The following is a 25,130-nucleotide window of genomic DNA, read 5'->3' as shown; positions in this document are numbered from 1 at the left end:
TCTGATTCAACAAGTAGCGGAGATGTACCGTTGGCATGTTGCGTCTCGTTCTTTGGACATTAGCAGAGTCATGTAAGAAAGAGACAGATACAAAATTACCAGTTATATGTGAAATCTGGCTGTCAATGACCGAAGGCTCGAATTGTCAAAGTGGAAGTTATTAGGACAGTTATGTTTTACTGTTATTCGAAGTCCTTTGAACTTTATAAAAATAAATAGATAAAACAGGACACATGGCGGTTGACGTTTAGGCACCTTGAGTAGATAATGTGAATAATTAGATCCTTGGAAAATATATGTCTATTTGGTAAAGTTCTTTTTGCGTGGTAACGGCATACTCATGCGGGTAGGCAAATTTTACGTATTTGTTGATAGAATTTTCATTTTTCATTTCATAATAGACTGTAAAAAATAAATAAATAATGAAGCAGTTACCTTACGATAAAGCAACCGTGGAGTTCTGTTGTGGGTGCTTTTATTTAGGTTTTGTTGAAGAAACGCGAAATTGTGGCATATTTGCTACAATTTATGCAGTATGCAGCTTGTACTAAGGAAATTAATAGCACATTGTACAATATCAATAAATATGTAGTTATTACCCAAAATTTTGGTCCAAGCGTATGTTCTTAATTTAAAAAATCTATCAATATTAAAACTTATGTTCCGGATATCCAGATACATTTTCCACATCATTTTTTTGCGACATCAACTTTCCACTTAAACTTCCGTGAAAAGCTTTTGTTTTACTCCAACTTTGTGGAATATGATGAAACACTTAACCACTTGTGTTGAATTACGAAGTTTGTAGAAAATCAACTTCTGCTCGCGGCTTTGCTCCTAAAGAATTCTGTTCCCGGACACAAGTGAGCACTCTAGGATGATGTAGCCTCAAGGATAATATAACGTCCTTTTAGTGAAAGAATTTAGAATACGAGAAGTAGTTTCAGAGACCAGCTTGTTAAACAAAACCTTTTGCATAATGATTTCTTATGTTTATGCAAATGTAAGACATTGAAATTAAACAATTTTCTAGATTTTGAAAACGTCTGGATAAAATAATGATATAAAAAACTGCGATAAAACGTGGAAAATAGTTTTATTTCAAAAAGATTTGCTTTAAAATTTGTATAAATTCATAGCTGACAACTTTATTCATTTATATTTATTGATGTATTAAATCTTGGTATATGTCTTATGAATATGCTATTCATTGATATAATTTAATTTATTTTTAACACCCTCAAATTTCAAATTGACTAGCCCTTTATATCACTATAATTAACTAAATCGTCAACAAAGTTCCATCTTGACCGCTGATATACTCATCGAAATTGAAACATGAATTGTTAGACAATATTTTTTTCATCACAATTTCGAACATCAACAATTTATTCCGCAAATTAAGCCAGCAAATTCCAACTTCCTTCGTAAATTGAATATTATTAACTATCGACCATTGCTCATTGGATGCAATAAAAGAATTAACAACGGAAATGAAATTCTAAACAGCTTTACACCAGATTCAAAACTTCAGAAACCAGTTCAGATAACATCGCTTGACCGAAACAGTCAGCGTGAAAATGAATTCGGAACTTGTAATTGTTCAAATAGTATTTTTTATTGTTATAAATGTACAGTTCGACGGCAGAAGTCAACAAGTAAGTAATGAACAAAGTGATTTTTAAGAGTAGACGGATATTATAAAAAACAGAATTTTAAATATTTTTATAACCTAGTAATGGATAATAGGAAGCTAAGCAACAAAACGCAAAATTTTCTGGACACTTTATAGACAATGATTTATTTGTAGAAGTTTGTTTTCAAAGTCTATTAAACCACATCAGAGTTCAGAATGATTGACTCATCGATCAATCTTAAATTTATATTAAAACTGATTACATTTTAGCTTCTCATGGTAGTAGTTAATTTAACTTTTTGACGAGTGTAGTAAGAGACAATATTAATAATGAGCTATTCTGTCTCCGTTTATAGTGTCTTAAATATATAATTTTTTGCGTTTTTCATAAATCGGTTTTGTACGACGAAGATTTTTTCCTTAGTACAAAATCTGTTAACCCACTTTACCAATAATTTTTTTTCTAGGTGGAAGCCGCCCCTAATCATCCAAAACAATTAGGCAGTTGGTTTGGTAGTTTTGAACAAGTTGATTTTCGGGTAAGTCTTGGCGATTCTCGTAATTGAATATTTAAATTTGAAGGCAGCAGACGTATCTATGTAGGTTTACATTACTAATTTGAAGTACCGTTCGTTGTTTAGTTTCCCTATAAGGCGATATAAGCCTATTTTATTTTTGTAGAAAATATACACCACAATAATACAGAGGGCTAAAAAATGTCTTGAGAAAATAAAAAAGAAAGTAAAAAATATTCTTTGTAAGAAAAAAAATAAGGCACGACTGTGAAGTGAGTTTATTTTGTTTTAAACACAATACTATTATAATTAAACAAAGTATCATACTCTTCGTAATTGTCAAATATTACAATACTAGCTTTTGCTCGCAGCTTCGCTCGCGTGAAGGAGTTTTCCGGGATAAAAGCCCTACTATATATATTCCTGGGATAGTAGCCTATAACCTTCCCAGGGTCTTATACTATCTCCATACCAAATTTTACTTTCTTATACCACATCTTATGTCACGTCCCGTTCCCGTGGGAACGGGATAAAAAGTATCCTATGTCCGTCTCCTGGTTCTAAGCTACCTCTCCACCAATTTTCAGCCAAATCAGTTTACCCGTTCTTGAGTTATAAATAGTGTAACTAACACCACTTTCTTTTATATAATATATAGATTTGGCAAATTTTTGATGCGATCTGTGATGCGATCTCGAGCTTTTTGAAACTTCTACCTACCAAAATATCAAATCGTTGTATTTACTTTTTCGTAAAAACTCAGGTGACTTAGCACGAACAATAACCAAACAAAAAACTATTTCTAAAAAACGGATTTGGTATTGTAGAAGTTATCCCGAAATGCATTTTTGATCCATATTCATACACGTGCAATAGATATAGATTTTTTGTTTGAGTTCGTACAAAATTTGTTTTACATACAAAATATTCCAGTTATTAACGAATAAAAAATATACTGTAGGTATGTTACAAAAGGCAAATGAAAAGACTACCGAAAATATATTTTGTTTGTGATCTGAGATTCGAAAATTAGATGAAATCTTGCTTCGGTATTTGCTTTAATTGTATTGAATATTTATGTAATAGATCAAAATAACGTAGTATGGTATCATGTAATAATTCCATGTGCTACAGTGACCTTGAAATTTTAAGATTTTTTATTATACTGCGAAACTTTATATAGTATCTACAGATTATTTCAAAAATTGTTTTGAAATGTAATGTAACCCTTTAATTATTCTTACGCCTTAGGATATGCAAGTAACACCAACAACTACAGATAATTTTGAAATAAAACCGCCGACACACAAGAAAATGCGAAAAAGAAAGGCAAATAAAAAGAAGAAAGCAAAGGAAACGGAGACAGATAAACAAGAACTCAAGAAAAAGAAAAAACATAAGAAGAAAGATGGACGCAGGTTCGTGAAGACGATGGTGCGCGAGCGAGATGGAGAATATAATGCGTCTTCATCTATCGAAAATGGAGATAGGAGAAAGCCGGTCGACATAATTGTACATATTAAAATGCATGATTAAATGAATATTATTTTATTGCCTCGTCTTTGTTTTATTGTTTTGTTCTAAAGTATGCAGATAAAAAAATCTGTGAAATCTAGAGTTCGATTTCTTACTCGGTTAATTTCGATTCGAAAACAGAAGATTATAACATATTATTGATTTGAATTTATGTACACATGTAGATTTTTTTTATTGCCTAAGTAGGCAAACAAGCAATCCATCCCCTTGATAGTAAGCAGTACCCGTCGCCCATAGACATATGCAATGCTAGGTAGCAGTGTGCGAACATTTTTTTATGACTACCAACAAATTACATTATTGCGCACAAACATTAACTGTGAACTGTAGACCAACTAAATCTATCGATGCCTATCTTTGTTTAATTTTTTGAGATTAGCTAGTACTTATAGTAAAATAGATCGACATAATTTTGGCGACCATTGAGGGCGGTAATATTTTTCGTTGCGATAATTTCTAACTCCATTTTACTTACCATCACGTTACAGTCACTTTCTAATGTGAGTTATTTGGTATTGAATACAAATCACAATTCCGTATTAATATTTCCGCTATACCATCTCACCAGTCACCACCAACAACATAAAAATATCCATGTTTTGACAAAAAAAAAAAAACATTAAAGTACTTATTACACCATTCACTGGTTACGATTTGGCGAAAATGGATATTGCTATTAACGTTTGTATCTCCTAAACTTATAATAAAACTCAAATAAATCAAAAGAGTCACAGAGTATCAGAATAATAATGTATTTTCGATACCTAATCTAATTTACCCTGCGGAGCCATAATTTGGAATTATGTTTTTAGTATGTAAGTATTCTTTGTTGATTACTTAGGTATATTGACCTTTTTTAGTTTATAAATTGATTTTAAAACGAAGTAAACGACTATTTATGTATAGTAATAAATGCAGTGCATTTATTTTTTCGTAAAAATGCACTGCATTTATTACTTAGCAATTCTGTTTTTTTATACAACTGAATGCTGGCTGGTTAGCGTCGTACTTGCCCTTTAAAAAGTTCCAATACTATAGTGTTTTATGTATTTCATGCCTGAAGTAAAGGTACTACGAAGTAATGGATTTAGATTATAATAAAGCAGATATAATGTTTCGTAATTTCTCAAAAACTGAATTAAATTTAATAGAGTATTTTCACTTGTCTATGAAATCTAATTAGTTGATTGGGTTATATCCATCATTAAGGGTTTGCTAATATTATGAAGTAATAAATTGTGTAAAGGCTATTTTATTTTCCAAATTAATTTATGGAAGTTTAGTTACATTATTGGCCTTATTCACAAATTTTTGTTTCTTCCTCAATTTTTTATTTTTCTTGTTTACGCGCTTCTGTAACTTTATCCTCAGCCTTTGTAGAAGGTTCGATGAGTTATTTCGCGTTGAGTTCGGATATCTTTTCTTAATTTCTTTCATCAAATGTTCAACAACGCTTTCAGTCACAAGTTCTACGTGTCTGACGAACTAGAAGATATTTGCAAGTTATTAATATGATTTTTTTTCTGCTTGAATATCATATTGAACTTCAATTGATTAACATTCATAAAATATACAAGCATAAATTCTTGGGTGTTATAACAAAAAAATTGTGTTTACTTACTCTTTCATTATTTGGGAGCACATCATAACCGTATGTTAAATCACTGATGCTGTTATCTCTATCTTTCAATTCGAAGTTCTAAAAAAAGAAAAATATTGAAAAAGTCAAAAAATAAAAAACTCATATTATGCAAATCTATAACCAACCTCTTTTACATGTAAATCTTTGGACAATATGACGTTGACAAACAAAACAGATATAATCGAAAAACTTAAAATATTCATTTTTTAAATTTAAATTTCCGAACAACAGTCGTATTTTGGCCAGAATCAATTTCCAAGTCGGGTCTTTGTTAGGGCCGTTTTGTTTATTAAACAAAAGTTGGACGGTGTTATTCAAAAATCGAATGTTTGCTTTCGATAAACGACTTTCATTCGTTTAAAGGTTTGAGCACCAGTGCCTACATGAAACTTTTTTAATCAGGCAATTTAAATTGTTACTTTGGTGCTATACCATTTCGTGGATATGTTACGTTTATGATAATATATTAGTGTGCTCCTTTACATTACATTTTGCTTGCGATTTTGCCAGCATAGAAGTACTTTCTCCATATAAAACTCCGCTATATTTGAACAGGAAAATAAAAACCTCTCCATGTTGTAGTAAAATATGGAACTGATTTCCTATACTAACAATGTTAAAGGAAAAGTGGCGTCCTCAAGTTTTTTTATTTCCTGATTTATATGTACTTACACGCAATGATTCCAGGATTTATTCTATGCGCCAAATTTCATTCAAATCCGTTCTGCAATTTACTGTATTTACTTCTAACAACCATATAACCATATAAACATCTTAACAATTTTTCGTATTTATATTAGTAAGATATAAAAATGGTTTGTCTTTTCAATACCTATTTTAACAGATTTTACATTAATTTGTAAATATCCCTAACAATTTAGTGCTGCAAAGTTCGTTAATTATGTTCTGTACTCCATTGTCCCTGCTTCGTTTAGAGTGAAATGGTTAATTAATTTAGGGAATACGTGTAATGAATATTTAAAGTGTTTACGTTACTAACAAACTTCATGCGTACGATAGACCGCGTGGTGCCGATATTCTGACAAACTTTAACATGATGGAAAGTTTTATTTATAATATAACAGCATTTTTTTCGTCTATTGGGCCCATAGGAGACCATCGCCGAGGCTCGCTCGCGGCTTGTGCTGAGGGTTTTCGTACTTACATCATGACGTTTGGAACGATACACTAATAACTTTGTAATACTTGTTTTTTTCATTTAGTTTTCCATTGTTATTTCTTTTATGTGTACTCGTGCTCGTGTCCTATTTCTTTTGTTTTTTTTTTCCTTATTTTCTTTGTGCCATGGTAAAAGCGGCGATAACCTAGTTGGGTGTGGAACGGACTACCAAGACCATTGTCCGCAGGTTCAAATCCCAAGGGCACACACCTCTGACTTTTCTAAAAAATCATGTGTGTATTCTTTGTGAATTTATCGTTCGCTTTAACGGTGAAGGAAAACATCGTGAGGAAACCTGCACATCTGAGAAATTCTCTATAGGAATTTCGAAGGTGTGTGAAGTCTACCAATCCGCACTAGGCCAGCGTGGTGGACTAAGGCCTAATCCCTCTCAGTAGTAGAGGAGGCCCGTGCTCAGCAGTGGGCAAGTATATAATACAGGGCTGATATTATTATTATTATATTATTATGGTGTTGTGCGAATAAATGATTTGTATTTGTATTTATTGATTACTTCACCGAATTTAAACATCGAAAGGTTCAGCATGTGCCAATGATTTCTGTATTTTGAATATTCATTGCCAGCACAGATTCGTTATTTTGGAATTTCTTTGTTAGTATAAACACGAGCGCTGGGAATCCTATTTTGCTACAACTCAATAAATTTATATACGACTGAAGAGCAACCGCTGTAATAAAACTGCCCATATATCGTACCGTTAACATGGTTTTTGGAATCAGCCTTTCTACATCCAGCTACGGCAAGCCAGCATAATTTGGCATTGGCGTCATTATAGTCTACAAAATACCTACGTATCAACGAGTGTTGTGTAAATAATTTGCCGCTCATCAATAAATGAAACAAGCAATCAATTTCAGTTCCTAACGTCCTACAGCCTCTATTTTCGCAAATTCAACCAATGCACTCGAGTTTGTTCATTTTGAAAATGGAACGTAATAAAAGGAAGCATTGTTTGGTGCGCAAGATACATTTCCGTTTGAAACTAATAAACGAGTTTCAATAAAGGTTTAATTTGTTACATTTCGATGCTTGGAAGTATTGTTAGATTTTTGCTTTATTTACTTTCTATTGTATAATGTTGCGTCCATCCTAGAAAGGGCAGTGTGGGGCTAGGTTTTCATAGCCGAGGTTATGAATTCTCTTCATTGATTTCATCTCATATCTTAAACTTGGAATATTTTCATAAAAATATTAAGCGTAATTATCCTCTCCACTTTTATAGAATCCTCAATTGCATCACCAAAATGTCACTGTTTGTCTGTAAGTACACCAGCAACTCAGTAATTATTTGGTTTAAATTTATGAACGAACACGTATGCTAGAGGAAATAATGCATAAATAATACTATGAAAATATTTTAATCAACGAACCAAAATAAAAAGTAGCATTTGTTTTTCAGATATTCATTAATTAATACCGTACATACAACTGACCTTGGTAATGAAAAATGCTTTTATTATTCAATAGTATTATAATTAAATACGAATTCATTTTAATTAAAAATTAAAACATGAATATAATTACCATAGAACAAAGCTGATATTTTATTAAAAAAAAAAACTGTTTATTTTGAATTATGAATACCATCTAAAATAGCTCGTGTTGCGGTTTGGAAATTATTGCATTGAAGATGTCAGCTTTATATTATAATCGATACCATATTTTGTTTGGTACTAGATGGAAGTAGGATAATAATACATTAAAAATAATTTCGTCATAATAAAGGTTCGAAAAAAGTACAAAAAAATGTACATAAATACCTTTTATAAAGGAATTGGTGTATCTTAAGTATGTATAGAATAATTATAAACCTTAATTACACAATATTTAAATTAATTTGCGTGATACATCTTTACCTACAAACGTCCGGATAGGGAAAAGGCTATGAATTTAAATTTGGAATCAGTTTGGATAATAAAGGTAAATTCAAATTTCTTGCTATCGAAATCCATTCAAAAACCTAGCTCGTTCCGGATAGAATGTGTTTTCCAATTGATTTTTAGATCGTGTTGGCGTATGCAAGTCCTCTGTCGGCCGCACTAGAGGCACGCCGCGCTCTCTCTCCATCTGAAATCATAGAGAGCTGATTTGCATGTTATCTTTCAGTGAATTCATCGTAGAACACCAGATTGGAATTCGCAGGGATTAGTAAGCTTGCGAGTGTGTTGTAAAATTGAAAATGTACTAAAATATTCGTTAGGTGTAAAGTAGAGTACTAATTTGTGAGAGATGAATTTGTGTTATATTTTATACATTACAATATTTTTTTACGTATAGTTTGTTGCTTCTGTTGTAAAATAAAAAAATAAAAAATACAATACGGAAGCCGTATCAAAAGTTTAACTCACAGTATTACGATGTCTTCGAGTATTTCGTATTTTTTTTTCCAACCTTTCTAGTTTCGCTTGGTAATACTTTCTTCTATCTGGGCTTAAAGGATCATCGTATGTATCAAAATCGACATATTTTTTAGTTATTCTTTCCCTTTCGATTTTATGTTTTAATTTATCATTGTTCTCATTTGCGTAAACACTCTTTTCTTCAGCACTTTTATAAACGTTCCTTGGTTTTATATCGTCTGCATAATACGTTGGATATCGAGGTGTATTACCAGAAACAATAAATTTGGCTTCAGGATAATCCTTAATGTTGTCTGTGAAATCCATATGTGCGTCCTTACCTTTAATTAAAGTGTTTTGATTCCTTGCTATAGACATGGGTCTTTTATTATAATCTGTTTGGGAATACTTGTCGAACACATTCGTTCTTGCGTCAGCAAATTCTTTTTTGAGCGTTTCAGAATCAGTTAAGGCTTTATCAAAATCGGTCTCTGCTTTGTCGTCACTTCTAACTAAATTAATAGGCTTCCCTACGACCTGTTGGTATATTTTCTTGATTTTTGCAATAACTACATCTTTATCTGTACCATGTAATTCTATTTTTCTTACCATTTTTTCTAATTCATTGCATAACATTATTAGTTGATTAGCAGTTTCGTTAAAACTTCTAGTGATAGACTGTACCGCGGATATGTTGTTATCGTTAAAATATCGGCTGTAATCGATAACCTTGTCTTCTGCTGTATGCAACATTGTTTCAGTAAAACCATTCTTGCCGTGAATATTATTTTCTGATGAAACTGGTTTGACGTCAGATATTTTTATTTTAGAATAAGGGTCGTTTGTTATTTTTCTAGTCATGTACTTCTTTACTAGAATTTGTGCTGTGTCAAAATTTTTCCTGGGCACAACATCCTTTTTAATAACATTGTATTTCCTTGTGTTGTCAGACTGTTTTCTTTGCATATGCGGTAACTCGAATGTTTGCGCTCTTGTAAACACGCTTTGTCTCTGTAATTTGCAAAATATATTTCTTCAGCATGTAAACTCAATAAAATATATGGTAGATCATATGATAAATATAAAATGCTTCCAGCCTTTGGCCATTGAGAGCAAAGTATGGACTTTTGCAAAAAAAAATGTAAATGTAAGTTAGGCCTTTTCGTTAGTTGAAATTATTGATTCTTAATCGCACCATCAATATAAGCATATTCTAATAGCACTATGACTTATTTGATTTCCTCTCGTATAAATCTACTTAGATGCATATGCCCAAAATATATTCCATTGATTATTTATATTATGTTTACGTCTATAATATTTACCCGTTGTTGCGGACTGCGTTGTAAAGCTCTGTGGGGGTCCATAAGGTGTTTTGTATCTGATACCATCGTCTTTCTATTGAAATATCGGTTTTTGACATCCAAAATTTGCTTTTTTTTACCTGATCTTGTCGTCGCTCTAAAATTTTAATTGGGTTAATTTTTAAAATTCCGAATATTTAATCTAAAGCGAAAGAAAGCATAGACTTTATTATATAGATATAAATCATTTATATGTATGTAGTAATCAGTATATTGGCCGTAAATAAGCAATTAATTTATGATAAATTATGTTACAGCAACCAAGTACCTCGGAGTAACCTTATCCATTCTACGTATGTCATCGAAAGTATTATGCTGAAATAAAATATTAACAATAAATAAATGAAGTTTCGATAATCTAACATATCCAAAAAAAAAACTTAAACAAATTACCACACACACACAGTCACACATATTACGTCTTTATTGTTTAGTTTTTTAATTAGTGTGTGTGCGCTAATGTAACAATGGTTAAACATTTTTTGATGAAATAAATTACCTCGTTTATTAAATCATGTGTAGGTTCAGATTTTTCATAGTAATCGAATATTTCTAATGAGTTTTTATCTGTTATCGATCCATTTGCACCTCTAGAAATCAGAAACTGTATGTTATTTACTGCCCACAATACTTAATATCATCTGACTCAAACATACTGTGTTGTTTTTATGTTCAATATAAGGTAGAATGAGAGATGTCTAAATATATATTTTTTGATAGAATTTTTGAAAACGACAACATAGGTGCATCATGAAATTACTTTTAATTACTCTTCATTATTTTTTACCCATAACAGTCAGAAACCAAAAAATGTAACAGGTATACGATAAATAAATTAAAAACAAATATTATCAAATAGAATTTAACCACCAGTTTCTAAAATCAAATCATCTAGTTAGTGCTTTATCAAATCTAATGTAAACTGACATTTTTGGGTTAAGTCACACGTACCCATAAGAATTAGAAATGAGTTTATGTGGTGGAGCATCTTCCATCGTAAATATTGGCAGAACGACCACAGTCGGGTCGCAGTTCACATCTCCTTTAGTACATTTGCGAGTTATATGTTTCAATGGAGTGGGCTCTGTTGAGAGTAAAATTAAAGTTGTAAAATATACTATAAATGTTTATACTGATGAAACCATGATAACAATAAATATTATATAATAAAAGTTATTTCATCCATGAAGACGCGCCCCACCACGTTTTGAGGGGGGTGTTGCGGGATGTCGCTGGGTAAGTGGACTGATCCAAGTACTTTTCCCATAATTATCCATCGTGTGTGTGTGTGCTCTCATGCTGTTCACGCACACTGTAAGCGATTAAAGAAAGTAGTGGGACGCGTATTTGTCGATGAAATAATCTATAGAAGGTATGGGCTTATCACAGCCATTGAGCCTTGGATTCTTGATAGCTACGGGAGGTGTTGATGGCGTTTAATTAATAGTATAGCCAAAAAAAACTCATAATCAGTGTATTTTGTAAATAAGTAGTAATCTCACAGAACATTACATGTGGGATATAGTCTTTCACGCTGTAGATCAGTTCATTCACAGGTGGCCCGATAACAAACAAGATATCCCTCAAAGTAAATTTTTAATCAATAAGTACAATCTAATTTATATAATTATATTATGTTATTAACGGAAAACGAGAAGCTCATTTCATCCCGAATTAGAAGTTCATAATGACTAGACTTTAAATACAACTGCAATTATCATTATCAACTTTCAGTTACCTACAAACATTTTCACCGCATCATAAATTGAAATTATTCCTCGACTCGCTAACGAACTGACGAAATTTCAAACACGTTCCACCAATCCAATTTCCAGAATACAGAATATCTGAGGTGTAAATGTGCCGCCATTGTTCTCAGGTCAAAGGTTTCAATGGTGAAGACAATCCTCTCTCATCGTCATTGGGTCTTACTCAGTGGATTCCGCCAAATAAATGGATTAGTTCGCAAACGAAGATCTTAGGCAGTTGTTATGGTGAAAATAGTACTTGTGTCGAATGTTATTATACTTTCGACTGTGAAATTGGATGTTATACGCCATACAATCTTACCTATAAACTTGTTTAAGCGTTTAGAGGTGGTTAAGAATTGCTTAAATAGATGTCAAATGCATCACCGGTTCCTAGTTTAAATCTTATTAAGATTTTGACTTACAGCTGATCGAGTAAATTTGTATTCTAACTAAGTATAGCTTTGCGAAATTTTTATAAGTAAGACTGAATGTTGATTGACGATTTTTTAATTTGTGTCATTACCGGTTAGTTTAGCTAGATTATCGAAATAAAATAAACAGGTATCCAACTCAAATTGAGCTAGATAGTGAGAAAGCGTTTTCTTGTCGCGTTTCGTTCGGATAGTGAGATTGACATCGGTCTAATAGATTCTCTCTTTCCTAATTTCTAAAAAGCGTTAAGATTACTATCTTTACTACTGATTCAATTCTAATATGTATTTCATCAATAGAAGGATACATCATCACAAAATAATAGTTTACTTTTATATAGGGAACAAGGTTGAATTCGGACGGTATCACGGGAATAAGCTTGCCTAGTACAACGTTATCTTAAAAGTTACACAATAACCCACGTTTAAATTAGACTAATCTTCGGGTTTAAGTAAGCTTAAATTGTCTTGCGCGGGTCGTCGGGTGTGGATGTTTAAATGGACATTTATGTCGCTTCAGTTGTTCACTAATGCGATAGGTTAGCTTAGTTTGTCCCATTTGCGCCTTTGGACGTTGAAGTGTTAGGAATCCAGATAATTTTGACGTAGAACTATTTTTGTTGATTATATAGCTGATTTTATTTAAAAAAAATGCGTTGTTTCGTATTCCTTCAACCTACAGGCCTCAGGGCGGAATAAAAAAATAATTGTGGAACGCAGTAACAATAGTTTGAGTATAGTAAAATGGGTTGTGTATCACAATGCACTGGGTTCGAGCAATGCAGCCAATCATAAATTAGAGAATTAGTTTGCACAACACATCATTGCTTACGTGGTCTAGAGCTCTCTTGACACAAACAGTTGGAATCCTCTTCGCTGCCCGGAGGACATCCGCATTTGGAACTAAAACCGGGCGTGGTCGGCGGCATTGTGTTGTAAACTGGACCAAGTTTACGAGGACGTGATGAATAGTTGCATATAACTTGGACCGACTGGAATTAATGCGGAGTTACATCAAACCTCACTAACTCTGTGTCTTACGCTATCACAATTAGCCAATTTTGATGAAATTTGGAATAATTTAAACTTGAACTCTAAGAAAGATATAATGTATGTTCAATAAAGTAACTTACATTATAATTCAGTGGAGCATTGTTGTCGTAATAAGCGTATTCAGTGTATGCAGATATGCCGCAGCCCATGTGCGTGGCCGGCCCATAGATCATCTCCAGATAAAGCCTGCCCTCCTGGTGGTTTGGGTTTCTAGAATTGTGGAACTAGATTTGGTTATAATACAAATATAATCCTATAAAAATAATCAAATTGTATGTGAATATTATTTAGGTAGTGTGAATTATTATTTTATACAAAGTGTATCAGAATTGTTTCTTCAATTATATCTCTAAGATGGTACCTGTTAGATGTAATAACTTGTGAGTTGAGTGTGATGACTACAGTGAGGGCTATAACATTTCAATGATATATAATAACAATGAAGAAAATTGGAAGCGGAACGGTTTTATTGAGTATCACGATGCAAATGTATATAAAGCAATAAATTCAGTAGTGAAGAGATAAAAAGCCATAGACAAGAAGCATCTACAATCGTTAACGTTGATAGGAAACAATACCATGTCTTGTAATGACATATCGCTGGCTTACTATTACAAGGTCCTATGATTTTTACTCATGTTGGACAAATCAGATTAAAAAGTTTCCTGTTGGTTAAATTAGAAAAGACAACAATTTATGGTTTCCCATGTATTTATCTTTGAGCATTATTTTAAATATTGAAAATATCTCAGAATCATGTGATACTATTCAATTTGCATATCAAATATGACTGGCTTGTAATAATGTGCAAGCGATAAGTCTTTTGGTAGAATATGTCATTCCCATACATAACGTTAGCGTTAACGATTGCTAGAAATTTTGTCTACGACCCCTGTTCTAACTGCGCTGGCGTAGATTTTAAACGACTGCTAACATAGGAATGACATTTGCGACGTGATTCACTACGACGGATAACTCGGTTACTTACAAACTCCAATCTGGATAACTAGTTATCATGTCCGATGAGACCGAATTCTTCTGTCCATACCAAGACTTCAGGGTTTGCGTTATAGCATAGAATAGCTTTGGCGTGCTTAGTCCGGGCGTTGTAAAGTGCGCTGACTTTGACACTGGGTACCAATCCGGGTAAGAGAAGCGGACTAGCCCGGCTGTTTGACCGGGATCAGGAAATTTCTCTGAGAAAAATGTTGATAGCTTGTAACATTAATTAAATATTAATAATATTATCCATAAATTTATATTTTTCTAAAATTAAATGTTAATTTTAGAAAAATATAAATTTATGGATATTTAGTACTTATCATAGAGAATGGACACAAAATTGTAAGTACTATAGATCCCCTAGCTGCAAATTAGGTTTAAAGACTAGTTTAGGAATGTATAAGTTAATTAATTATAGTAATGTTATGTACTTACATAGACAATCTTTTTATATAATACATGGTTGAAGAGAACTATCTAAATTATAATTATTGGTGTACTGCTTAATATTTTACTAAGATCAGTCATCGCTAATAGATTAATTAAACGCAATTTTAATGCAGTGTCATAATAGTCTTGGTTTTTTAAGATTATATTAAAATGTGATATATCGCGAAATGATGAGTTTCTATGGATACGTCTAAACTTTGATTTAAATATTCTAACACCTTCAAATCAGTATAAGTATATTATATATTATTAGGATTGTTATCACACCGCGTCGGACCTTTAAAATTTTTATCTTATTTGCATAGGTTAGTAAATAATCAATTCAAATTAGCTTGCATAAATCGGGCTCGGGCTGTGCAACCCGATGTGGCGGGTGATCTCGGCAAATAAAATGCAAATGAGATGGCACAGGTGTGCAATCGTGACTCTGAAATGAGGTCGAAGCCCACTTGTATTTGTTATATCGGAATAATATATATATTATAATTTATTTTTAATGTATTTCAGAGGGACTATTTGAATTTTGTGGGTTATGTTTTTTACTATTCAAAAATATTATATTAATAATATTATAAATTCAATATAAATTATACTCATATATACAGCTGTAGAGTTTATTTTGTTTGTTTGAATGCGCTAATCTCAGGAATTAAATTTTTAACTATACACCGTACTCAATAGTCTTAATTTATCTTAGTCCGCACTTTAAAAGTAATTAACTAGTATAAGGGCGCAAAGTTTAGGAATACAATCTAGTTTTTATGCTTGTATATTTTATAATTTACTTTAATTTTGATTGTTTGCGTCTTAATTTTATTAAATAAATAAATAAAGGCATTTGGTTTGGAACAAAAAATATTTTTGTATTAGATAGCCCACATATCTAGGAAAGCTAAAAAACATACAATATCACGCTTTGACCTTTGAAAATGTTGCAAAAACGGGGAATATTCCTTTTGAAAGCTTCGATAGCATGCGCTGTGTAAACTGTTAAAGTTACGCAACAATTATCTATGACGGAACTTTTCTTCTAAAAAAGTTATAAAAAGTATTTACATAGTGTTTAATGTATTGTTATACTATAAAACAAAGTCCCCCGCCGCATCTGTCTGTCTTTCTAATAAAGGAAAAAACTATCCAACAGACTTTCATTAAATTTGGTATAGAGATAATTTGAGACCCTAGAAGGACATAGGATACTTTTTATTCGTAGAAAATATATAGCAGGACTTTTATCCCGAAAAAGTCAATCACACGGGTGAACATTACATAAAATCTTATTAGTAAACATCTTGATTATAAATATAAATACCTCGATATTTGCATAAAAGATATGCTACATTTATTTTGGTTACATAATCTAATTGTTTTAATAACTTTTATATTTTGAGACCCAAACCAAGTTATTAGTACGCCCCAGTTGGCGTCCATTTAGACAAATGATCAAACACAGCCGTGGACGTAATTAGTACAGTGGATTTTAATAATAACGCCAGGTGTATTGAGTTCGTAAATCACGGAATTTGTTCGGCTTATCACGTCCGGGAAAGCTGTTGGAAACTGCTATATTTATGATCTCTTTGCCCAAATGTTTATTAATTTCGAAAAATTATTGCATTAATTTATTAATTGAAAAATAACTGTTGTGTTCCGGTTTGAAGGACATTGTAGCCAATGTAAATACTGGACATAATGAGACTTAACATATCATGTCTCAAGATGGCAAGCGCAGTGGAATACCAAAGAATACTATGTAATTCAAGGTGTTGGATAGTGTTTCTACTGTTCATGGGCGATCGTATCGCTTACCATCAGGCGAACGGCCAGTTCGTCTCGTCATTCAAAGCAATAAAATAAAAAAAATATTATATGCGCGATAGCTTAGTTAGGAATGGAAGATGTCGCGATGAAATTCTGTAGTCTCTTTACCCAAATGTTTATTTATTCCGAAAAATTTGCATGTTAGCCTAGTTCGGCATGACAGGGACTGTCATGATAAAAGTTCGCAGATTTAAAACCCAACGTCTGACTTTTCCTTAGTTGTGTTTTTGTTAACTAATTATAATTGTTCATTCGGTGAAGGGAAACATCGGAAACCCAAATACCTAAGAATTCTAGATTAGAATGACTATTGTTAGGGAAGTCAGGCAAATAGCACTAGCCCTGCATGGTGGACTGGACTAATCCCTTTTAGTAGTAAAGGCCCAAATGGACAGTACATAACATAATGCTGTATCAATTACTAGAAAATGCCTTTATTATAAAAGTTCGCTTCGGTAAATTGAATTATTATTTTAATTTGTAAAATAATATGCTACACATGATAAATGAAAAAAAAAAAACATATTTTATCGCGTGCAGATTAAATTTGAATGTATAGGCGACCATTCGCAGCTGTGGTGCTGTTAATAAAAATATTTTTATGTTATTCGTTGCACATTTAAAAACTTGGAATAGTTTTTTTTATCTTGAATGGCAATAATTTAATCTTAAAGCCAGTGTAGTAAATTATCAATTAAATCGAACTTTCTAATTTTTTTTTAATTTTTTCAACCGTTTCACAGATTCCCTTGACCGTTTTCATATAAAATTATTGTTCACCATTTGAATCAAGGTACTACTTTTCTCTTTCTTTACTTCAATTTTATTTATAAATACGGATACGTTCTAAGAGATTAACAATATAATTGAATAGTGATTATAATAAAATAGTGATTATAAATAATCAAAATAGGTGTTTTATTTATACTATATTTTAGATGAATAAAATTTCCTAGGTTTTCTGGTTAGCCTCAACCAGAGACCCGAATTTGTGCGAGAATATGGCGATTAGTTCGTCCAAATCATATCACGTGACAGAATACACACGGTGTAGAGTTGGTGTATTATTTACGTCTCTGCCTACCCCTTCGAGACTAAAAAGCGTGAATGTTAGTGTAAACAAAATAACAAAATTGTGTCTCATTAGAAGCCTAATAAAGTTTATTGAGTACTTATTGTTTTGTCGGAGTAGAGTTCATTTTTAGTCAATTTAAAAGTACATACTTATAATAGGTGTTGGGACACACACAGTTGCGCAGCTATGTAAGTGCACATACGTAGTTGTGCGAGAATGCTGTGTCGCACCATACCTCCCATATAAAAGCAACGTACGCCTTTGTTTAATTAGTACGTCTTACGATATGTTACTATTACCACCTAAGTACGCCACTGTGTATTAAACGTACTCTGGAGTTTTGAAATACATAATATATTCAGTGTCATCTTTGGAGTTTCATTATAGCTAGAGTTGTGACTCCCATACATTACCATCAAAAACACAGTAAACTCTACAACAGGTAAATCAAATTGGCATAGACTTACTTGTAGCTCGACACAAATCGTGTTTCAGAACACATTGATTGGCCAACACCTGCGCAAACGTAGCCAGCTCGCTGTCCCATTTCTGTAAAATTTATATCCGAACGTATTGAGGTGTTCAAAATTGATTGTCATTGGATTCTTTTCCGAAATATTTATATTTACGTGTTTTTATAGATTCTGCAGCTAGTTGGCACAAAATTAATGATACTAATTGAAATTAAATGCAAGCATCTGTATTTTATCTTTGTAAATATGTGTTATTTTTAGAGAAATATATACCATATTTAATATTTAGGCCATATTCTTTCTAATTTTAATAACTTATTTTTTTTAAATATGTGCCTGGATCAGATATTTAATGCTAACATTCCCAATTTGTACCAAATTGTTTAAAATAAATATTTATTAGCAAGCAAGGAGTCAAAAAATATAATTAAGACCCCGTTTACCACTAATGTCTAATTGACTATTTCTTTGCAATGGCTGTTGTTATTTCAGATTTCTCTACCAAATCAGAAATAAATAAACAAATAAAGAAAATAAGGAGGCGGTATATTTCTTTGTTCCATGTTCCGACTGAGCATATGCCAGCCAATCCCTAGGGACAGAGATGGCAAAAATAAACACATACCAGCCTGAATATTCCGTAGCCTTTTGGCAAGTAATTGCCGCCCTTCCCTTTTTCCTTGCCGAGGGCTATCTTACTACGGACACTAAAAACATAAATAAAACAGGAAATCTTATAAAAAACGTATTTTCTTCATAGTATTGGGTCGAAGTTTGAATAAATTAAGTTTCGTCTTTTGATCTATATTGTTGAACTAAATTTTGTACTGCTTTATAGATCAAACATATTTACTAGTAAATATCTATACTAATATATAAAGTAGAAGAGTTTGTTTCTTTGAACGCGCTAATCTCAAGAACTACTAAATAGATTTTGATTTTTTCTCTTTCACTAATAGTAAGCATTACTCCTGAGTTCTATAGGTTACTTTTTATCTGAAACTATTTACGTATCCTGTAAAAACTTATTTACAACGCGCCGGCGGAGCCACAAGCAAAAGTTAATTATATAATAAAGCCTCACCATTATAGGGCTACCATTATAGGCTAGATATTGTTTTTTAAAATTATAATTGAATATATTTTTTTCTAAAAGTGTTTTACAGGAATTAGTATTTATTGATAAATTTTAGACTTATTCAGTACCTTATAATTTAAAAAAAGAATAAAGGTGTTTTTATTGTGTAGAGAATAACACTAAATTCAATTATAAACGAATTCGAGGAGCATCTTTATCTTAAACACAATAAATTAAATCATTCCTAGGGCAAATGGTGATTGTTTCAATGAAAACAGTTTTAGTACTTACGCGTTGGAAACTTCAAGCAATTTGTTGGCGAGTTCGTGAGTTATGGACACATTTTTAGGATTACTGCATCGTGGTCCCATCACATGTTTCTGGAATTATTTCATTATAAACATTTGTGACATTTTTGGGCTATGTGAAATTTTTGGGGAGACACACATTGAATTCTCTTGAGTTTTTGATATGCGAGCTCTCCATAATAATTTTGTAAAGATGGAGTGAATCTTTCTGGTAGAGATGTTGTGTTCCGCTTTGAATGACATTGTAGCCAGTGCAACCAATGGACATAATAAGACTTAATATCTCATGTCTCAGAATAGCGAGTGCGATGGAAAACAAAACAATACTTTGTAATTCAAGGTGTTAGATGGTGTTTCTACTGTTTATGGGCGGTCGTCAGGCGCCATCAGGCGAACGGTAAGCTGGTCTCATCATCATCAGCGTCCATACAACCCGATTCCTACCGTCTTCCCTTTTAGGTTTATTTACTTTTGTCTTAGTATTTGTTTTCTGTTAAATTGGCGGTGATATGTAAGGCAATTGTTTTGCCTCGGGGTAACTTTTGAAAAATTTAGCCTATCGCTACTGCTGTCGACGCGTGTTCCTAAATATAATAGTAATAATCGAGGCATCCATACTGTGGTATCTACAATTCCTATAATAATAATAATGATAAGGATAATAGGGAAATTTCATGATTCCTGAGAGGGTTGTGCAGTCATATAAAAATTTAAATTAATTTATTCCTTATTTCACGAGCCTATAAATGAACTGCTCTAAACTTTTTTTTTTCTCTTCTCACTTTATCATGTACTGTAGTCTTTACCCTAAACTGATTGAAAAGAGTAACACCAGAGTTTCTTGCCCGTTCTTCTCTGGTGAAAACTGCTTTCCGAACTGGTGGTAGAGTTAATATTGACGGAATCTAAATAATGTATAACATTTTACAGATTCAAATAAATCATTTCATTTCATTTCATATACATGTATACTTTTTTCTCTGTCTTAGATTCATATTCTTTGATGTACCAATCTACTGAATCACCTACTAAATGTGATTTTCTTTAACAAACATTACAATTCTCATACGAAGTCAACTTCACAGACAAATTAATCACCATTTAAATATTACATATATTGTCTTCAAACGAGGCAAGAATAATGTCTAAAGCGTGGAATTAAAAGACTAACGCCAGGATTACAGTTTACGAGCTGTAATCTTGTTTAAAGCAAAAGAGACATTGTGTTGCCCTCGGCGATAATTCGGATAGATAAAGACATTAATAGTATAGATCATACGTGCGATTATAAAATCGTTAACAGGCTTTTGTTTGAGTGGTAATGAGTTTTTAAGTAGGATTTAACCGACTTCAAACAACGGAGGAGGTTCTCAATTCAACGTATTTTCTTATGTTTGTAACTTCAGAACGTTTTTATATACTTTAATTATGATGTTTTTCTTTACAAATCCATAATTATACATTCATCATAATATAGTATTTTATTTGCGAAGGGGTACGCATAGGTGCAATCAGAGCACTTTCTTTAGCCAAGTGTGTTTCGTCCTATTATGTGATAGGGAGCGAGCTTAACGCAATATCGAGCACAAATTCCAGACTCTGGACGGATACGGAGCAGAAAAACTCAATATCACCGCTCGGGCGGATTCGAACCCAGAGCCTCGGAGTGCTGTCATAGTGCATACACAATGCAACTATGTCATCGAGGTAGTCTACGAATCCATATTGTACTCACTTATATATTTTTACATATATATTTAAAGTCGTACTATTGCTTTTTATTTTATTTAGGAAATAATAGAATATAATGTTACTTATGCGTATATTATTTCTCAAAATAAAAGTACGTTATGAATTAGTTTTTATGGTATATTGTTACGAAATTTTATAACTCTTCTGTCTCCTTTTATTTGTCATACAACCGTTCCATCAAATAATACACTTATTATAGGTATTAAGACAAACACAAAAAAACAGTTAAGACAAAAAAATCTGTATCGTTCCGAACATTTATTTCGCGAAGTCCTATAGATTAAAAGAAACACATTATAAGTGATACCTTTACTGATTGACTTTAATAGGTTGATACTGGTTTATATTATTATGAGAAACGGTATACTCACAGGGTCATAATGCATGCACATGACATGGGCGCCTTCGGGACAATATTTCATTTTGGGGCAATAATCTGAGATATGAACGCCTCCTTGGCTCAAAATGTCTAAGACCACTGAACATTTGCTCAACTGGATTACGACAGCAATTATGATAATCTGTAAAAAAGTAGTAGAATATATAAATATAATTGTGTTTAACAAACAGTTGCTTCATGATTTGTAAAAGTAATAATTAAAGTAAAAACCACAAGGGTTGTCACAACACAAACGTCGTTAAAGTAAAAGCCAAAAGAGTTGCTTCAACACACGTCGCTAAAGTAAAAGCCATATGAGTTGCTGCAACACAAACCTCGCCAAATTAAAAACCACAAGGGTTGCCACAACACAATCTACGTAATTTAAAAGTTTAGTATTCATTTAAGTTATATACTTATGCAAGGAGTACCGTCAACCATAAAAATGTATGGGAAACCGTTGAATATGGAAGAAGCGAAAGAGGTGTGCCAAGATGCTTATGGCGCTCTATAATCTACCTATATCTAGGGTATAAGGGTGTATCTATTTTTATTGAATATGGGGCTATCAAAGTAGTAGCTATGTGTCAAGCATAATTACAGGCACAGAAAATAGCTGCGTATGTTTATATTACATATGGAAAGCGAGATATCAGCTTAAGTAGATTGAAACACATCCCTAATCTGAATTCCTTTTTATTTAAAGCTTGCAGCGTATGTTTTTCTACAAGCAAGGCCAAGTGCACTGCGGATGATGTAAAGCTGAATGGGATCTAGAACAGAGTCCATCTATGACATTGTTTTATAGTGGTGGGAAAGACCCTTTTGGGAGACATGTTGAGGTCGGGTAGGGGAGAGAGGGGGGAGGGAGGCGGGCTAGAATGAGTGCGATTATGTCAATTTCTACCTTTCGGGAAGAGTGACTACTTTTTCTGAATGAAATGTACCTTTTGTCCTTTTCTGTAACCCTGACAACCTACGTATATACAAATTTTTGTCATACTCGTTTGAGTAATAAAGGCGTGGAAGTACGTTAAAAAGATACCCATTTTTATTAATATTAGGATATTTGGTGAGCCCGCTGGTTCTGTCTTTCTTACGTCGAAGTGGAGGAGGACGTGGACATTTCTATTTTAGGCAGTAGGTTGGTTAGGTAAAGAATATTTTGTCAACCCTTGATCCATGATTGTTTTGTCATGTTTATCTATTAATTAACATCAGATGAATCACTTCCAAGTTTAAGTATCTATTTTAGAGGATATTATCATTGAGAATTTTACTGGTTTTAGGTCTCTCATACGTGAGAGTCCGCCTGAGTAGGTACCACCGTAATGTCTATTTCTGCCGTCAAGCAGCGGTGTGTAGTCTCTGTTATGTTCGAGTTTGAAGGACATTGTAGCCAGTGTAACTACTGGATTTATTAATACTTAACATCTCATGTTTCAGGATGGTGAGCGCAGAGGAGTACCAAACAATACTTTGTAATTCAACGTGTTGGATGGTGTTCCTACTATTTTTGGCCGATCGTATCGCTTACCATCAGGCGAACGGCAAGCTTGTCCCGTCATTCAAACCAATAAAAAAAAAATGATCCATAATTGATGCGTATGCATACTATAAAGCGTACAAGGATTTTTTCGCAGGTAAAGTCGGGATTAAAACCCAGTATTCAGTCAATGTGACTGATTTACGTATTTAAATCTTATCATAAATTACTATTCTATCAAAGAACTAATATGTGAGTCTAGACGCTCGACGTCGCGTCTCGTCTTTGCAAATTACTATATCGAGTCACAAATGAAATTTATAATTAACAAATTTTCTCAGGTACAGACCGTGGCTTCTCCTGTCTTGGTTCGAATTGTACTGAAACACAAACTTACCTTAAAAAACATTTTACATTTAAAAACACATTCATGATTTCCATCTGATTTTCACAATATTCAACATTTTAACGTATTTAAGTTATTCTCAGAATTCAAATTGGACACAAATTGAAGGCTTATTGATATTTAGCGTTGTGTCGTGAACATTTTTAAAACTCGTTGTGTTACTAGAAATAGTTCTAAGCCTTGTACTAAGAAAACTTGCTAGTCTTTTTAAAATTGCAGTATTATCGCGGAGAAAAGCAGTTGAACAGTGAAATTAAAATTTTATGCTTTTATAAGGCAATGTATATTTATTAAAACGTTTCTTTAAGAAATATTACCAATTTAATTAAATTTTTTTTCAATACAATTTTTTTTTACAATACACTGTTTAACATATGTATTATCTTCTTACCCATTATATTATTTAAAGTAAAAAAAAACATACAAGACAATAATAAGTGAATTCTGAATAATAACATCAATCAGTGAGATAATATCTTCAATCAGACTATTTGTAAGATTTTATCGCGGTTTCTTATATTATTATGGACTCCTCCTGTAACCAAGATGACTGAAAAGTCTTGGAAACCTCGAGATAAGATAATAATGTAAGAAACAGATAAATCCGTAGAATTATTTTAATTATTCAATGTCTAACATTTGCGTAAACATAAGAAATCATTATCTTTATTAAGTTTTAGCAGTTAAATGTATTATTTCCAATTAAAACAAAAGAAAGTGAAGTGTATAAATATTATAAAATTGATGATATCATGTTGAAATAATCTCATTGTGGCTGAATCAGTGTTAGTGAATTTAATGGATTTCATTATCATAATAGTACGCTTACAGTGAAAAGTGTGTTCATTCATGTTTTCCATTAAAAATGCATTTTTTATCAAATGTAGTTCGTGACTGTACCTGTGAGCTCTCCCATTGAAAACATTTGAATACTTAGTTATAACGCTTTCAATTCAGTCGAATTATAAATTTATCGAATTACGTTACACGAAGTAAAGATCACTGCGAAGACTTGTTTGTTTAGAGTTTTAACGAAACGAACAATACAATTATATTTATTGTTATACAATTGAATATATAATAATTAGATTCAAATCAAAATTAAATAAGTTAATGGCCAGGGTAAAATTATGGAACAGTTTTTCAAATATATACACACACTCATGCCTTTGTCCCCGAAGTGTTCAGCGAATCGAACCCGAGACCTCAGCATGCAGTCGTATCGTTATACCAGTTGCCACCGAGACAGTTTTTCAAATATTAAGTATAAAATTTCTTACCTACCTACCTACCTACTTAGGAATTTGGGCATGATTTCAGTTATTCAAATTCACAGCATATTTGAATGACAAGAAGTGAATGCATTATAATATACTTTATATCTGTAAAGAATTCGAAGAGCGTAAAACAGTCTAGACACTTGATTGTTCA

The 25,130-nt window shown here is 32.4% G+C and overlaps 3 protein-coding genes across 5 annotated transcripts; 1 reads left to right on the top strand and 2 right to left on the bottom strand.

Moving 5' to 3' along the window:
- Nucleotides 1-120: 120 nt before the first annotated feature.
- Nucleotides 121-3,708, top strand: LOC115449440. 3 transcript variants are annotated; one of them, XM_030177271.2, is made up of 4 exons: nucleotides 121-346; nucleotides 1,510-1,658; nucleotides 2,104-2,175; nucleotides 3,403-3,708. In XM_030177271.2, exons 2-4 carry the CDS (start codon nucleotides 1,581-1,583, stop codon nucleotides 3,685-3,687), a joined length of 435 nt encoding a protein of 144 aa, XP_030033131.2. In that variant the 5' UTR covers nucleotides 121-346; nucleotides 1,510-1,580; the 3' UTR covers nucleotides 3,688-3,708. The 3 variants fall into 3 exon arrangements, with proteins under 3 accessions (XP_030033131.2, XP_030033130.2, XP_037295910.1); XM_030177270.2 differs by lacking the exon at nucleotides 121-346 and having other exon boundaries at nucleotides 367-1,658; XM_037440013.1 differs by lacking the exons at nucleotides 121-346; nucleotides 1,510-1,658 and adding an exon at nucleotides 1,695-1,915.
- Nucleotides 3,709-4,923: 1,215 nt separating this feature from the next.
- LOC115449448 lies at nucleotides 4,924-5,619 on the bottom strand. The gene is made up of 3 exons (XM_030177280.2): nucleotides 5,455-5,619; nucleotides 5,309-5,386; nucleotides 4,924-5,172 (listed from the first exon to the last, which is right to left on the bottom strand). The coding sequence occupies exons 1-3, from the start codon at nucleotides 5,530-5,532 to the stop codon at nucleotides 4,957-4,959; spliced, it is 372 nt and encodes a 123-aa protein (XP_030033140.2). The 5' UTR covers nucleotides 5,533-5,619; the 3' UTR covers nucleotides 4,924-4,956.
- Nucleotides 5,620-8,280: 2,661 nt separating this feature from the next.
- Nucleotides 8,281-23,895, bottom strand: LOC115449456. Its single transcript, XM_037439803.1, has 14 exons — nucleotides 23,691-23,895; nucleotides 21,800-21,949; nucleotides 19,660-19,748; nucleotides 18,916-18,997; nucleotides 18,285-18,366; nucleotides 14,458-14,665; nucleotides 13,550-13,679; nucleotides 13,249-13,408; nucleotides 11,186-11,318; nucleotides 10,734-10,824; nucleotides 10,503-10,549; nucleotides 10,196-10,331; nucleotides 8,880-9,881; nucleotides 8,281-8,598 (listed from the first exon to the last, which is right to left on the bottom strand). Exons 1-14 carry the CDS (start codon nucleotides 23,700-23,702, stop codon nucleotides 8,470-8,472), a joined length of 2,451 nt encoding a protein of 816 aa, XP_037295700.1. The 5' UTR covers nucleotides 23,703-23,895; the 3' UTR covers nucleotides 8,281-8,469.
- Between the last annotated feature and the right edge of the window lie 1,235 nt (nucleotides 23,896-25,130).

This window comes from Manduca sexta, chromosome 18 (assembly GCF_014839805.1).
Source record: "Manduca sexta isolate Smith_Timp_Sample1 chromosome 18, JHU_Msex_v1.0, whole genome shotgun sequence".
NCBI lineage: Eukaryota > Metazoa > Arthropoda > Insecta > Lepidoptera > Sphingidae > Manduca > Manduca sexta.
The sequence above is the reverse complement of the archived record's forward strand: the minus strand, read 5'-3'. Positions and strand labels throughout refer to the sequence as shown.